We start from the raw sequence: 17678 nt of genomic DNA, 5'->3' as shown, positions 1-17678 counted from the left end.
GAAGGAACTAATAGTTCCATTAAAAAAGAAAATACACAATTTTGTCGATACTTGAGATTATAATTCTGTATAATACACTTCTAAGTTATTTTATTTGGGGAGAAATATGAGGAGAAAGAAAAAATAAATGAAGGGGAAGAAAAAAGAAAAAAGCTAAAAGAAAGACTTAAACATAGAATATAATATACAGACAGAGACTGACAGCCTCAAAAAGAAAACCAAACACCGAGAAAGGCTACTAAAAGAGGGACAGATGCGCGTAACACGTGTCACTTAGATGGTCATGTATTATCTATTATGTGGTAATATTTCCATCTTGTGGCCTTTTAGGGTATTTCCTCTAAAGGGTTTTAAAGTCAAATTATTGCTCATTATAAGCATAAATGGGAATCACCTCTTGGTATGTACTCTAAAGGTCAATTGAATTAAGCCGAAGACTAGAAACTAGAATTTCCAGAGCTTACATATGGTATCACTTTTTAGTACGGAGGGAAAATGGGATGGAATGCACGAAGCACCGCATTCACATAGATAATGAGGGACAGTTCACAGAGATAAGGAGCCTATTGCTTCTTGGCCACTTCCTGTGCTATGTGTAGGGAAGTCCAGGACCAATTGCTTTCTCTAACCTCAGTCGTATTTTCTTATCTCCCCTCCATCTCCTCTGGCTGTCACCTCAATTCGTCCCCTTCCCCCAAACTTCCTGGTCAGATCAATTCCATTTGACTTCTGTTATCACCATGGTTCTTTCACCATGCACGCCTTTTTTTTGGAGGGGGGTCACGCTGCACAGCTTGTAGGATCATAGTTCCCCAACCAGGAATTGAACCTGGGCCCCAGCAGTGAAAGTACCAAGTCCTAACCAGTGGACCACCAGGAAATTCCCATGCATGCCTATTTTTTGACTAGTGAATGGTTGGTGTAAGGTGGGGGAAAGTAGGAAGCATGCCTTGTGCACAACTGTCCTGAGAGAAGGAAGCCGGTGGTTCCTTACCTACTTATTTACATGATGTTCCATTCAAATTTGATCATTAGGCATGTGACCCAGGCTCATCTTATCAGAGTCTAGAATACCCTGGCCGGAGTCATTTGATTCAAGCCTGGGTTATCGGGTAGAATAATTCTCTGCAAAGGACTGTATGTCATGTTGTCAGGTCAAATCAACTAGATTGCTACTCATTCATTCATTCATTCACTTATTCTACGCATATTCAGGTGTCAGGTGTTCTGGACACAGCGCGGAACAATACAGGCATAGTTCCTGCTCGTATGAAGCTCAGAGTATTGCAGAGGAATCAGAGGGAAGAGAGAGCTGAGGAACCGTGTGAGGAGGGCTTGGGGTCTCTGTGGAGGTCAGGAGGGAATTGGGTGTTGTGTGCTCTTAAGTTACCTGTTGGTTGGTGTTACTTTAAAGGCATATGACTTGATTGATAAATTTTAGGGGGAGAAAAGATCAACAAAAGAAAAAGATTGTGATTGACCTTATTTAATCAGAAGTTTAGTTGATAAGAATCTATTTTGGTTAACTGAAGAGCTGTGGAAGATTAATTGGGTATACATAAATGGCAAAAGCGAGGAAGAAAGCATGGTCAGCAAGTGTGTGTGGATAGTATGATTTGAAAAGACTTCCAGGAGAAAGTGAATTTTGAAAAAGAGTTAAAAGTTCGTGGTGGACAACGATAGAGGAGACAGAACTTGATAGCTCTTCAGGTAAAAGTACTGTGCCAAAAACTAATAAGTGCTTGTGGGGAGGTACCAGGCAGATTGGCTTATAAGAGAACTGAAAGAAGGTGGGGCTGGAATTCCAGGCTGAGATACTTGGATTAGATTGTATGAGTGATAGGTTTCCATGGAGGTGTTAGTAATGAGAGTGAAGAATTGTTGGTCCATCTCCTGATAGACAGAGACATGGCCAAGTGCTTAAATTCCAGAATGCCCACCCAACCGCCTGGGTTCCTAAGGTTTAAAGGAGACTTACAGCAAGCACACAGGACACTTTGGGCAATGCCCACATGTTGCTCCTCCCCAGAGCTCTGACCCTGTTTTCCTATCTGTCTCCTCTCCTGGATGAATTGCGCCAGACCGCATGTGAGCCAGGAGGACACGAATTTACCTGTCCGAGGGTCAGCTGAGGTGTCTGTGTAGTGGCTACTTTTTATTTTGGCCACTTTGCTACTCTTTCCTCCTCCTTTCGGTAAGAGCATTCTGATTGCCCTTTGGGGATCCAACCCCCTCTTACTCTCAGTCTAAGTACTTTGGGAGAATGCCACTCCTAGCTTCAGGGATGGACTTGTGATCTTAGGCTGTCTAATCGACGTGGTTTCTGGGACTTTTCCAAGAAATCCTGGGAAGTAAGCAGAGCCTAGCAGTAAGGATTTTATGAGCCTGAAGCTGTTACAGAGGCTGAAAACTGCTAAGCCCAAGGAAAAGGAACAAAGAGATGAAGATGAGAGCATCTAGTTGTACCTGGGGTATTTCTGAGATTTTTCAGTATTGTGAGCTAATAATGTTCCTTCTTTTGTTTAAGCCACTTTGGTTTGAATTTTCTATTGCATGCAGCGGAGAGTCCCACCCTTGACTATAGCCTAATTCTTGGCTTTTTTTCTCATATGCCCATGCTTTGACCTTGGCCATCTGGATTTTACTTCCTTGTCTGGGAGAGGAGTCCCTGGAGAGCAGAACTGTCAAACTACCTACTGGAAGCCTCTTTTCCCTTCAATCCCACCCTGGGATTTTTCTTTAGTTTTTTTTTCCCCCATAGGCTTTTCAAGAGGGAGAGGAAGAAGGGGAGGGAGACATGGAAGGGAAGAGAGAAAGACACTAGTATTTACTAAAAGACTGTCCCTTTATTCCTCTTTCTTAAAACTCCACTCCATGGCATCATGGCTCCTGAAGTCTTTTTGGTCTTTGACCTTCATTAGAGCTCCCTTTTCTTGCCAGGCAGTGTGTGGGGTGCAATGTGAGGAAGGAAACTTTCAGTCCCTCCTAAAGATTAGAAACTTTAGCCAACAATGATGCCTGAGTGACACGTCCCACGCACGAGAAGGGCTAAGAACTTGTAGGTCCTTTTGGCTCATTCTACCAGCCTAGACAGTCACTCCTCATCCCATGAGAATCTCTAGAGTGACTGACATAAGATGTACGTTCTTTGTTTCTTGGCATCTTTTCCCAAGGGTTTGCGGTGGTTGGGTTCTGTATGCAAAGCTGGTTTCATTATCATGTTTTACTCAGTTGATTGATTAATTTGAGGCATATTGAAATCCTACTTAATCACCACCTGTTTAAGAGTTTGAAAATTTACAAATTGCTTTTACATATATCATCTTATTTCCTCTTCAAAAGAAACTTGGTTGGAAAGTAGGCTGGGTATTAGGGTGATTTTAACGATGAGGAGACTGACTTGAGCAGAGCAGTGTCTTTCCTGAGATGATGTAGCCAGTAAGTGGGGGAGCCATAGCTGAAGCTGGAGGCTGAGTCATTCAACCCATATTCAGGGATTCACACCCTCCCCTCACGCCCCACCCCCCATCATGCACTCTCTGATAGCTCAGTCTGGGACTGAGGAAAATACAAAAGGAGTGTAAAACACGGTCTTATTGAAAAATTAAGGTACATATGCAAGACATGAACAGCTCCACGGGATATAAGTTGGGCCAGACTTTTATCTTCAGAAGCTCTATGAAATAAAAAAGATTATGATGTCTCTCCTGCGTATAACTGAAGAATACAAAACAAGTCTAAACTAAAGTGTAGGGATTCCACTTAAGTTTTTTTTTTTTTTTTTTTTTTGCGGTACGCGGGCCTCTCACTGTTGTGGCCTCTCCCGCCGCGGAGCACAGGCTCCGGACGCGCAGGCTCAGTGGCCATGGCTCATGGGCCCAGCGCTCCACGGCACGTGGGATCTTCCTGGACCGGGGCACGAACCCGTGTCCCCTGCATCGGCAGGCAGACTCTCAACCACTGCGCCACCAGGGAAGCCCAATCCACTTAAGTTTTGATTATTTTCTATGACAACTACTTCAGTGCTTCTTTTTGAAATATCCAATATCCTTTTAAGAAGAGTTTTTTCTGTGCCCTTGATTTGCTTGTGTCCTAAGCTTAGTTGACTTATGGGGGGGTCCAGCACATTATATTTTGAATAATATAATGGCAAAAGTGGTGGCTAAACATAGTGACACTAGTTTTATGGTTTTATGCCCCTTGGTATATGGAATATAATAGGTACTCAAGAAATACTTGTTAAGTACAAGGGAACAATATATTTAAGCACTATAAAAACACTCCACTCAGTACTAAATCTGTCCCAGGATATTTAAAAACATTTAGGGACCATACTCCTGATATTTTGAACCACTAGACTAAAGAATAGTTGAGCTCAAGTGTTCAAACAGATAATCAAATTAAATTACTATCAATTTTGCAGAAGTCAGTTGCTCAGATGTTTGAAAAGGCAAGTTGAATCCCAGGCTACATCTAGTGACCTCACTTAGATATTGGCTTTTTGAGGTAACCACTTTAATCTGTCTTGCTTGGATCAGTCTAACTCTGCTTTATTACACAGTGAACTGCTATCTAAGTGAAGGATGTACCTGCCAAGCTTCAACCTTCTTGATATCTGCACAGGAACCGTTGGTGAAGAGCCCTCTCCCAGGTATGCAGGTGTATATATCTTGCAGGGCATGAGCAATGGAGTAGACGGCTAAGTAGACATTGTAGGATATCCGTAAATGTGTATAATCCATGTAAGGGGTCTCGACACTACTGATGTTCTCATCCCCTGTACAGAGAGGTCGGAAGGCGGTGGAGCTGTTGCTTATCCTGCCACCACCCTCTTCGTGACCTCTCAGGAAGGTGTCCATGGGTAATGGTCCTTTAGCACCTTCTTGGAGGTGGCAGTTAAATGTTTCTTCCCAAAACTCCTTAGCAAAACCGTTGTGGACAGACTTCCTGGGATGGACTTTCTGCAGGAATTCCCGGAAACCTGGGATCTGCCCAGCCTTCAAAGCAAATCCAATGGTGCCTCCGACCACATGGAAGTATTCAGGCATGGCGATCAAGGAAGAGCTGGCCCAGGCCTCGCTGGCCAGCCAGATCCTACCCGTGATATTTCGCCGGACGATTTCCTTGATGAGGGGTTCCAGGTCTGGGCCACTGGAGAAGACGACGATGACTTTGGCTGTGGAATTCTGTATCACCTCCACCACTTGCTGGATCTCTTCCTCATCAGAGTACTGGGAGATGAGTTCGCTGAAGTCGATGCAGATGTCCCTCTCCTCAGCTTCCTCTCGGAACTTCTCGATCCCTGGCCGACCATAGTCATCATCAGCTGCAATTGTGCCCACCCAGTTCCAGCGGAAGTACTCGATGATGTCAGCCATGGCGGTGGCCTGGTGTTCATCATTGGGGATGGTACGGAGGAAGGACTTGAACTGATTTTTGTTGCTGAGGAGTCTGCTGGAAGAGGCATAGCTGACCTGGAAAGAACACAGAATGAGTGAGTGATTGAGGTGCCAGGTGAGCCTCCAGACTGTGTGGAGGAGGCTTTTTGAACATTCACTGATCTAATATATCAAATGCTGGTCACTGCAGACAGGATGAAGGCGTGAAGACAACCAGAATCTATTCCTCTCCAGTGTGAGCACTCAAGCATCTGTCAGTCTATCAAGGAGCATTCTAATTCCCAGCAGGTGATCCTTCACAATGCTACCTTCAAAAATGGGTCTGATCATAAAGTCAACCCAACAACAATAGGATCTACTTAACCTTTATGCACTGTTCCATAGTTTCTCCTAACTTCCTCTGTGCTGCCTCATTGGCTACAATATATCCATGTACATATCTTCTGCCTGTGGGGTCCAGGTTCTCATTTGAACATTTTAGCTTCCCCTTTACTATAATGAACACTTTGTCCATGACTTCTGGAAGGAATCAGGTTCCCTTTGGGTTATGAACCTAAGGCTCTTTAGAGAAGCCTCTGGGGTTCCCCTTTCTTATTCTGCCTAGTTTCTCTCTTCCAGTCTCCAGCTATTCCCTCTCTCCCCTCCCCATCTCCCCACCTCCTCCATGCCAGAAGTACTTTAGATAAAAGTACCCTCAATTGCAGTCATTTCCAAGAACTGTTTATTATTTAGGCTCAATTAGCCATTTAGGTTCATTAGGCTCAATTCCCCTTCATCACAATCATGATGATGTACATCATTAAATATAGTCAGAAAAACATCCTTTCCTCTCCTGGCTTCTCAGTGAGTTCAACCACCACCGGCAGCCCTTTCCTCTGTGCGATTTCAAGTGGTGGTCGAGGCCTCTTGACAGGCTTTTGTTGTGGGTCTCCAAAACCTAAAGAGGCTGAAAAGGAACCCTGGAGAAGCTGCCTTGATGTGTTTCCACTTTCTAGGACATAGCCAGTACTATATTTGAGGATGGATGTGGGTCACCAAGGGTAGAAAGCCTTACCTTTTGTGGTAAAAGATTCTTGCCTGAAGAAGTATCCAAATACCATGTAAAGCATTCGTTAGTGCAGAGCTTCCCAATTTCTTTTCAAGTTGTGGCAAACATAGAAGGTGGGGTGAATGGAGGAGGCTGACCAGCCCTGGTGGGTGTGTTCTGACCACCCTAGACCCCACCCACCATCCCAGACCTGGAGAGGGTCAGTATCTCAGCCTATCTGCAGCGCTCCTGTGTGTCTTGGCTCACCAATTAGGAAGTTCCAAGTTATTGAACCATTTCTTCTGAAGGACAAAGTATTTTTATTTTAATTTAACTTGAGGTTTATTCATATTTCATCCCTGCATTCTTTCAGCATTTTTGCCATTAGCAGTCTTGTCTTTCAACTCTTTTTTTTTGAATTTTATTTATTTTTTTATACAGCAGGTTCTTATTAGTTATCCATTTTATACATATTAGTGTATATATGTCAATCCCAATCTCCCAATTCATCCCACCAGGACCACCCCCCGCCACTTTCCCCCCTTGGTGTCCATACATTTGTTCCCTATGAAGGACAAAACCTTTTTACACTGAATGGAATTTCTTCTTGGTAATGAAGGAACATTTAATATCTCTTGTTCTCCAGTTTTCTAGAGAGATTTAAAACTTCTTAAGAATACCATGTTGAAGAAATTTGGGGGAATGCCTTTTTAATATTTTTCACTGATTGAAACAATTAGTCTTCAATGTTCAGTGCTTTAAAATGAATTCTTTCTATATATTTCTTCTTATTAATGAATAGTTTCTACATCAAAAACATAAAAGACATTGATACATGAAAGACCTGGTCCAACTTTGCTAATGAGCAGGCATTATTTTTCTGACAAGAGCTTTGATTTTGAGAGTTATAATATGAAAGTGATTTTTTTCCTTTTATTAAAATAAGCTCCTTCTTGCTCTACTGTGACACCTCATGAGGCAGGTAGTTAGATTAAGTAATTGTTGAGATGTTATTGTTTTTAGAGAGCTCTATTTGCAGATCCAAACAACAGGCTTCTTGATCAGGTTTTTGCAAATGAAAAGTCTACTCAGGCCTTTTGTAAATTCATTCAGTATTGCTTACTTCTTGATACTTTTTTGAAAAATGGGCCAAAAGGGTTTTAAAGATATAAAAATTACAAATAAACATATCCTCCATGGATATGTTTCTCTTAAAGAATGCATTTATAATATTTGTCCACTTTTTAAAAGGAACACTATAAAAGTGGGGATAAATACCAATTCATTACCCACTCCCTCCCAAAAAACCCCTTAAAAACACACAAAATTTTTTTATTGTAAGAGGGGAGAGTTTCATGAATGATTCAGAAAACTTCTAACCACAACTTGTTCTAGCTGGTCTGCTTGTTCCATCCACTAGGTGGCGTGAGTGGCAAAAGAAGTTCAACTGGGGCCTCTGCCTTCACCCAACAGGGCGTGGTTCCCAGCTCTGCTGCACATTAGACTCATCTAGGGAGCTTTCAGAACTCCTGACGCCCAGGCTGCATCTCATATCAGTTAAACCAGGATCTCTGGGGGGTGAGTCCCAGGCATCAGTATTTTTAAAGCTCTTGAAGTGATTCCAACAGGCAGCCATGACAGAGAACCACTGCTGCGGATACACTTACATTGGTTTGACTGATAATCATTATAGTCTTCTCAGCACTTTTATAATTCAAGCTCAACTTAACCTTATATTTCATCCAAACCACAATGAATTAAAACCCTCCCCTTCGTGTTCTTTATTTACTTGGTGGCAATTACATCTTATGTCTGTTGGCTATGACAACCTGCTTTAACTGTGTATCTAAAATACTACTACGCAATACGCCAAATATAAAGATGCATATTTGCATCTTGCCCAACACATTTACTCTTGTGGGCTTTGTCAGATCATTTTGGCACAAAGATTATAGAGCCAGGGTTTCCCCATGGGAAACACCTTTAATTCCCTGAAGTAAGGATTCGGGAAATGATGACAAGACTTTCTCAGTTGCCACATGTATAAAAAGGGATAATGGCTATCACCAAGGAAACAGAGACCTCCCAGCATAGAAATGTGAATTTATCAAAGGTAGTCTTAAAAATTTTAAATACTAGACACTGAAGAAAATAATTTAAAGTGTGATATATAATTAAATTAGAAAATTGATATATGAGATGCAACACAATTGAGCTGATTCTCCCACCCATGGACATTTAGGTTTTTTCCAATTTTTCACTATTATAAAATGATGTCACAGCCCTATAAATATTAATATGAAAAAAAGGTTTGCTCTATAGTGTTAATGGGAAAAAATCAGGTTATAAGATGGCATTTAGAGTTTGCTGTCTTTTTTTGGTGAAAAAATATGCAACTTTGAACAAATGTTTGTTAAAGCACTTATTTCAGTGAATTGTTAGTATCTGAAAATGTAGACGTCTATTTCCCTGTCTAGGCTGAGTTCCTGCAGGGTGGAAACTGCTTATTCATATACACTCTACAAGTATTTGTTGAATGAAACAGAATATTTTCCATTTCTAGAATGTGCAAGATAATGATTAAGTTCCGATTTTGTGAGAAAATATACTCTGCTTTCCTCCGAGCTAAACTTTCAACCAGAGGAGAGAGAGGCAGAGACTTTTAAGGGACTAGGATTTGGGGCAGATATTTTGGGTTTGAAAGGTGGGATTTACATCATTTGGTCTCATTCCTTTCAGTAAAGGCAGAAGAACGGCCATTTACTGATGGAATGGAGTGGAAAATAAATAACTGAACCCTTTGGAATAAAAGACAAAGTTTTATACAAGGTATGTTTAAAAGAATTTTGGAAGAATTGTGAAGGCTCAGTTGACATTGTTGACTCCGGGGTCTCAAAAATCCCCAGTGGTCACGATACAGATAATTAAAAGATCTTTTGTGCCAAAGTAAAGCCAGAGAAGGGAAAATAGCAAACTGTATGGACACTGGGTGTGGCATCCTCCCAGCCTGCTTTCCTGGCCCCTGCCCACATTGCCCCATCTGAGATGGCACGCGCACCTGGGGGATGTAGAAGAGCCCCAGCAGGTTTGCCACCGCTGTGGAGATGCCTGAGCCAGTTGCTCCCACCACCGCGATAGTAGAGGGGATGTGCTCTGAGCAGTTGCAGAACTCATCAAGGTTCAAAGAATCGATTTTGTTCTGGGCCACAAAACTCAGGGTGGCTTCCAGGGCTTTAGAAACAGTGTTGCAAGTGTCGAATATCCTGTATCCCAGGGTCATGTTGGGAAGAAGGGCTGGGCTGCTGTTTATTTCCTCTATGGCAAATATCATAGCTTGTAGCCAGCGAAATCCTCGGAAATTATACCTGGAAGAAAGAAATGGAAGAAAGCAAGAGGCTTTCTGGTCAACTTCTTTAGAGTACAGACTGGGCAAAGCTGGTTTGAACCTCGTTCCATTACTCTGGTTTCATGACGTTGTGTTTTTTGAGACTCAAAGTCCTCTCTGTAAAATGGGGATAACACCTACTTCAGAGGGTGGCTGTGAGCATGAGATAATTATGCACAATTCTCAGCATGGTGCCTCACACAGAGTTAGGGACTAATAATAACAAGGATTGTGGTTAGTAATAGAATGAATCATTTGTATCTGCCTTATCCAACAAAGAATTTGAAATAACTGATATGAAGTACTTTAGTAAAAGTAATACAGAGATATAAAAAGGACCAGGGAAAATATAAATAGATTAGGATTTGAATACATAAGAAGCTAAAAATAACTTCAGATTTGCAGAGTCACAAATTTAAACTGACATTCCTGGAGGTAGAAGAGGAAAGGGAAATGAGTGATATCTTCATAAACAAACAAGCAAACAAATATTATGCATCGGAAGGCTATTCACAAACAGTGGTCACTTCTGGGTGGTAGAATGATGAGTTTTAAAATTGTGTGCTTTTGTCTTTATACTTTCTATTTTAAAAAATAAGCATGCATTGCTTTTCAAAGAACATTATTTTAAATAAAAATCAAGCAAATTAACAAAGAGAAACAGGGTCAGTGACATAGTTTTCACTCTTCCAGGACACAGCACATAGTGAGAGCTTGATAAATGTTCTGAATCAGTGTATCAGCACCCAGAGAAGAAAAGCTAACAAGTCTGCAGTTTCTCTCTTTGTATCGTGGGTTTCCTGACTTGAACTCAAAGGCAGGGGGAAAGAAATACAAGCTGTTATACTTCACTGTATCAGTTAGGTTCCTAAATGTCCTGGTCTAACTTTTAATGTGACATTTTCTCTTAGTCATTTTCTTCATGTTTCCTTCATTTATTTATTTTTTTAAACCTGCAAAGTTATGAAGATCTATTACTGAATTTTTCATTACCTAAAACATCTATACTGCTAAACTGATTTTCCTATCTTTCTTTAATACTATATATATATATATATATATATATATATATATATATATAAATTTCAGAACAAGCTCTTGCTTGATCTTAGGTATGTATGTGGCACCTGCACAACTCTGTCCAGCAAGGGAACAACAAAAAGGATATTTGTCCACATGGGTTACGTGAAGGATATAAACAGCATCAGTGAAATTCTACACTTAGTTTTTCTGCACTCATAAAAAAATGTGAAAATGTTATCTAATTTGTGAGCCCTCATTAGAACACGAGCAGAAATCCAGTTTTGTTGGAACGATTCTAGTTTTCATTTTCATTTTCTAGGTATCAGGAAGACCAAGGGAAAGTGCTGGATCCCTTCTGGAAGTTGCAAATCTCAAGAGAAAGTGCTCTTCTCTCTCACAAGATGGGTCAAGACTTGAGGTGCAGTAATGGTCTCTGATGTCCAGATTAAGGCAGGTGATATACAGCCCTCTGTACTCTGCAGAAGTCAGATACTATTTGAAGGAATTGTACCTAGTGTTAGACGCCATATTCTAAGAGTCATGATAAATTAGGGAACATCAGAGAGAGGGCATCCAGAATGGTGAGGGTCTGAAAATCGTGTCATGAGACAACTATTTAGAAAACTATTTGGTCTGGAAAAGAAATGATCAAGGGGGCATGTTAGCTGTCTTCAAATGGCCGAAGAGAGAGTCCAGTGAGAGAGCTAAGATGGATTCTGTGTTTCTCTATCTATGTAGATGGATTCTGTGTTAGCAGGGGGATTTCAGCTTTCTATAAGAATTCTAATGGGAGTGATTCCAAATGCTACGGGCTGCATTTTGAAGACGCCCAGGTCATGCCAGCCACTGAAGTTTCTTTCAGCTTTAAAATCCTTAAAAAAAATAAGAGTGAGGCAGCCAACACTCAGGTATTATGACCACTGGGGCACTTAAGGTCATTAGGAGATTTTACTACTCAGGTTTGCAAAACCTACAATAAATTTCTTTCTAGGTACTTGGTCTTCCATTAAGTAACACAGCCTCCAGGTGAACAATGATGACTGAGTTACCAAGTGACCAAGCACGGCTCCAACAGGCCATGGATTTTTCTATTCAGTATCTTTGACATTTTATTTTTGGAAAAATTTCTTTTAAAAAAATGAGGTGGGGGGGAATAATAAGCTTCAGCATGGTTACCAATCACCATTTTTGAAAAGAGAGAACCAACTTTGAAAAAATTATTTCGGGTTTGGTACAGCTTTTCTCCAACCACCAGGAGGAGAAAAGACTCTCCAAGGTGGCTCCTGACCTTACCTGATACATTCCACAGACTCCGGCCTCGACTTTAGATCTTGATCTTTGGCTGCTACTCCAAAATGAATAGGAAAGAGCCCCCCGAGGATAATGTCCCCTTTCTTCTGGGCTCGCTGGTCAGGCCCATAGGCAGAAGTACACCAGGTAAAAGCCAAGAAGATCCAACAGCAGCTATAAAATGCCATAGTTCTGCTTTCTCTCCAGGGGGAGGGACAAGGGTGCTGGTGGTCTGGGGGCCCCTGAGAACTTTCCCCCTTGGTGTGACTTACTCCCTGCGGTGGAGGCACATGTCTACAGAATTAGTAACAGAATGGAACCGTGGTGTATGAATTTCCACTTCTGCCCTCTCCATTGCAGGCTAGTGAGGCGGGTGGTTCCTGAGTCTTCAGAAGCCACATCATGCAGAGACCGCGGGTAGTACTTTCTAAAAACAAAAGAGAAACAAAATGAATTCAACTAAGCCTAAATCCCATGTTGTTATGATGACTGAAACAGAAGTGGCTCAGAATTTCCATTTAGAGAGGCTGAGGGGTAGCAGGTGGGGAGGGCATGGCTTTGAGCCTCATTTTTTTTTTCTTTTTGCGGTACGCGGGTCTCTCACTGTTGTGGCCTCTCCCGTTGCAGAGCACAGGCTCCAGACGCACAGGCTCAGCAGCCATGGCTCACGCGGAGCGGCACGTGGGATCTTCTCGGACCGGCTCATGAACTCGCATCCCCTGCATCGGCAGGCGGACTCTCAACCACTGCGCCACCAGGGAAGCCCTGAGCCTCATTTTTATAGCACTTCACATAAGATACAGAACATTTCAATTGCCCATATCAGAGAAGGACCATGTTCATTTTAAAGAGGGCATTGATAAGCTGAGGCCTTCACTGATGTTGCCACTGGATTTTAATCCCTTCATTCTTCTGTGAATAATGCACAGAATTGGCCTAGTGGTAGCAGTTCCTTGTATTATACTACTAGTAATGCTATTTTACTCACCATATATGTTTGTATGGAAAATACAGAATGAGTCATAGTTAAGTTTAAATCTGACTCCAAATCAAATAAAAATGTCAGAGAAGGCCACTTATTTTTATTTATTATTGTACTCCCCCCACCCCCCACCCCCCACCCCCCCCCGCTGCTTTCGGGGCCTCCTCATCCCAGATTTCTGGTTCCATTTATAATATGATACTCCATAAACCTTTGAAGAATAGTTCTTGGAAAGGCTGCAGATAAATCAAGGGTTGGATTATGTTCTACCAAACTCTACAGCTGGATCTAGGGAATGGTCCTTCTGCTTCAGCATCATTATCCTAGTAGGAACTCTCTACTCTTCTCGCTCCACACACTATCTCACCCACTCTGTGGGTCAATTACTAATTACCAGTTACATGCCAATGTTGACTAACTACAGCCTCTCCTGAGGTTCAGGCCCAAGCACTGAACTGTCAACTGGACATCGCCACCTGGATGTCCCACAGGTGCTTCCAACTTGACAGACTCTAAACTCACCTTCCTCCCAACCTTGTTCCTCCTTCACTGTCTTCTTCCTCAGCAAACGACATGCCATCCACAAAGACACAAAATAAGGAATCCTCCTTACCCCCTCCCTCTTCTCATCATCATCCTTCATATTCAAACAACCACCACGTCCTGTAGGCTCTACTTCCTAAATCTCTTTGGAATCCATACACACCTTCCCATTTCCAAGGCCATCTTAAGTACCCTGGCATTTCTTATTTGGGTTTATGCAACTATTTCCTAACTGGTCTTCCTGCCTTCAGTCTTGTCCCTTTGCAACCCACCTCTGCAAGTCTTTGGATGCCATGGAACAAGTGGTTTGAAGCACAGGCTCTGGAGTTAAACCTGACTTTGAATCACAGTTCCACTATTTCCTAACATATGACTTTGGGAAAGTCACTTAACCTCTGATCTCAATAAAATAATGCATGGAGAGCCATTAGCACAGTGTAACTAGTAAACTCACAGGAAATGCCAGCTGTAATGAATACCTTTCCAGCCTCACTCTTGCTAGTCTTCCCTTTGAACTCCATACTGCATGCACACTGAATTTCCTTTAGATCCTCAAGTTAGGCCTTTTAAAAAATTCTCAGACCTCACACATGCTGTGCCACCTCCTTGGTCCCTCTGGAAAACATCTACTTGTCTTTTAGCTTTCAGACGTCCATAACTATTGGAGCATGGCTTGGTCAACTGTGGGGTCGTTGTGTGAATGGAGAAAAGAACTCCTATGGGCCAGATACAATCTTGTACCAAGATGTCCAGCTTGGGGAGTGGAGCACAGGTTGGATTTCTACCCACACTAACCCTTCAGTTGTGCAGTGAGCAACTTTGAGGACTCCTTAAGGAGGCCTGCCCTGGACTCTCAGATTAGGTAGGTCCACCTGTTATAGTCTTTTATATCTTGGATTTTGGAGTTCCTCTCTTGGAAGATTGATCATACTTTGTTATAATTAGATGCATAAATGTCTGATTCCAGACCCCAAGCTCTTAACCATTGTCATATGCTGCCCCTGCCCCTTAGGAAGGGGGCTCTTTCTCCTACAGAGTTACAAGTAGAGGGTGCTGGGCCCCAAATGGAAGGAGCACCCCAGCAGACACTCAACAGTCACAGAACTGTCTGAAATAACATCTGAACATCCATGACCATCCTAGTTCTCTGACTCCAGTCCTGCTCTTAGATTTTTGGCTTCATTTCTTAACCTTGGTCATATATTCATTCATACATTTAACAAGTACACGTGCTAAGGACTGGAAATATAAAGGTACCACACACATCATGTTCCCTGCCCTCAGGAGCTCCCCAGCCAGTGGGCAGAATTTACCTCAACATTCAGAAGTCAAAAAAATATATATAGTAACTTTGTTTCCAATGACTAAATTCAACTTTGCTCCCCAGTACTTAGCACAATGTCTGAAATAGTAACTGTTGAATAAATGCTGGTTGAATGCATGCACAAGAAAAGAAAATACTTTGGGAGGAGACAGAAACTAGCATTTATTGAACCAAGCAGAGTGTCAGGTCCTTTAAACATCCAATGTATTTTAAATTTCACAGTGGTAAAGAGGGCCATACAAACTCCACTTTTGAGACGGGGGACTGGATTACTCAAGTGAGAAATTCTGGCACTTGAATTAAGAAGGCCTCAAGAACTCAGAATATTAAGGAGTCCTGTGTGGTGTACTGAATTAGGAAAGGGAACATTATAACTGGCTAGGGGAAGTCACTGAGACCTGTTAGATTTTTCCTGTGAAAGATTAACTACTTGGAGAAGTTTATTAACTTCATTAGTCCATTCAAGAGAAAATTCATGGCAAGAAGTAATAGATGAAGGAGAGATTTCAGGTCAATTTGTAGCAATTAACTCCTCGAGTCTAATGTAGTCTCCAAACCACCCTTTTTAGTCCAATTACCAGGGTCTAATTTGCTTTCAAAGATGAGAATCACTCTAGATCCTCCCTGCCCCTTTCCTCCCATCTCCGATTACATTGTCTTGTTAATTCTACCATCTCTCTCCACTCTGCCTTCCCTTTTCCATTCTTGTTGCCACTGCCTTTGCCAGACTCCCATCGCCCCCCACCAACTTCCTTATCGCAAAAGCTTTCTTTTCTTTCTACCTCACTCCTCCTACCCACTAGATATCGACAATCACAGCAGTACCAAGCATGACCCTAGCACAATGGATTAATTATTGGGTTCATCATTGTGACTTCAGTTTGCAGCAATTAGAATACAAAAGTTCTTGAATAATCACTAACATTTCAGTTTTAGGATCTACGGTAGAGATTTTAAATTGTATCCCTTGTACCGTACTCCTTTTATGGCGCAGTAAAATAGCTTTTAGCTGGACAAGGTTGTCCAGAATAAAGACTACTTTCTCTCAACTTCTTTTATAATTATATGTGGTTATATGACTATGTTTTGGCCAGTAGGATGTAAGCTGAAGGGCCCTGAGGCAGCTTCTAGGAAACTTTGCTTAAGAGACAGCTGGCGTTTGCTCTTTCATCTGCCTTCCTCCATTCTGCTGCATGGAGGTGGGTGTGACAGCTGGAGCCCATATTGAACCATAAGCCTATCCCAGGGAATGATGGTGCCATGAGCTGAGGATTTCATGGAGCAGAAGCTCTATGTCAGACTGTTCCTGGACTTTGACATGACAGAGGAAAAAAGCTTCTAGCTTGTTTAAGCCACTGTTATATTTTTCTCACTGCAGATATATTAACAGTGTCTATCCAAGAGTCACAAATAAACCCATTCGTTCTCTTTATTGTAAGTTCATTTCATTTAAATCATATATAATCATGTTTACCCTCCTGCAAAAAGTATCGCAAATACAAGCTGAAGCTAGTATTTGTTCTTTATCTCAATGGCAGATATGTTTGGAAGAAGAAATGACCCGTGGAACAGCTGGTTTTACATTTAGAATGTCCTTGAAATCACGAGGAGTGTTTCAGTACTGACAGGTGATTGATTGATCATTGAGCTCCTCGTCCAAGAGACTTGGAATGGGAGGTCGGAGCAGACTGGTCTATGGTTCCACAGGTTCATGAACTTCTAAATTCATGCAACTATTTATTCACTCAAGAAACATTGATTGAGCTCCTCTATTTGCTAGACACTAGGGAGTACAAGGTACTGAGGAAAGAAAGTTGAGACAGTTGCCTTCAATGTGCTCATGGTTTAAAAGGAGACAGGAAGATGTATTATAATTACAGTGATACAAAACCTAGGAAGAGGCATAAACTAAGCACTGAGAAAGTACAAAGGGAGGAGTGACACTCTTTCTGGTGACTGCCAGGACAGTGAATTAACTCAGGGTGGGGACTGGAAGCTTCATGAGGGTAGGGCCCGTCTCTTTTTCTCATTGTAGCCTGGTACCAAGCACAGTGCCTAGAGCTTAGTAGATTCTCCACAGATATTTGCTGAATGAATGAATAAAGCATAACCAGTAAAAACCAGGGGCTGGTTGGGCAATTCTAGGACAGAACAGGGAAGGGGTCACCCCACAAGACTGAAGGTTCCCAAGGGCAGGGGCCTCATCATGATCACAGTTGCATCCCCAGCATGGAACAAGGAACCTGGTACTGAATAGATGCTCAAAAAAATCTGTTGACCTTGCATTTGTCCAAAAAGCTGGATGGCTCATCCAAGTTCCAGAGTTAAGGACAAATTAACACAGGATAGCAAGGCAAGGTTAGGGTCAACACAGCAACACTCATCAAAGTAAAAACTCTGGCTCTTGCCTCTTGGCTTTAACATTTCTGGAAATTGTGTAACTCTAGAGCAGAGTGATTTTGCCCACATTTCAACTAGAGAAAAGAGAGGCATAGATCTTCTGAACATAAAACAACGCTTGTAAATTAGAAGCACAACAAGCTCAGAAGCTACAATTTCTCAACTCCTAGGCTGCAGAAATAAACATTCTAGGTTGCCTAGAAATAAGGTGGAAACCAAAATTGATTTCCAGTGGAGATCGTTTATCATTTATCTTCGTAGGGTGAGTACACTGATTTGTCTCCGGTTTACTGTACTGTGATCTT

The 17678-nt window shown here is 41.9% G+C and overlaps 1 protein-coding gene across 1 annotated transcript in view; it reads right to left on the bottom strand.

Annotated features, from left to right (window-relative positions):
- The window catches only part of CASR (calcium sensing receptor), a 34443-nt gene that overhangs the window by 16248 nt on the left and 517 nt on the right, over positions 1-17678 (bottom strand). The window contains exons 2-4 of the mRNA XM_082839395.1: positions 12128-12551; positions 9485-9791; positions 4590-5474 (exon numbers count right to left, since the gene is read on the bottom strand). Coding sequence (XP_082695521.1) covers positions 4590-5474; positions 9485-9791; positions 12128-12312 — 1377 coding nt within the window. The 5' untranslated portion in view covers positions 12313-12551. The remainder of the gene's footprint in view (positions 1-4589; positions 5475-9484; positions 9792-12127; positions 12552-17678) is intronic.

This window comes from Leucopleurus acutus (genome assembly GCF_964270905.1).
Source record: "Leucopleurus acutus genome assembly, chromosome: 5".
NCBI lineage: Eukaryota > Metazoa > Chordata > Mammalia > Artiodactyla > Delphinidae > Leucopleurus > Leucopleurus acutus.
Note: the sequence above shows the minus strand (reverse complement) of the source record. Positions and strands in the feature narration are given on the sequence as shown.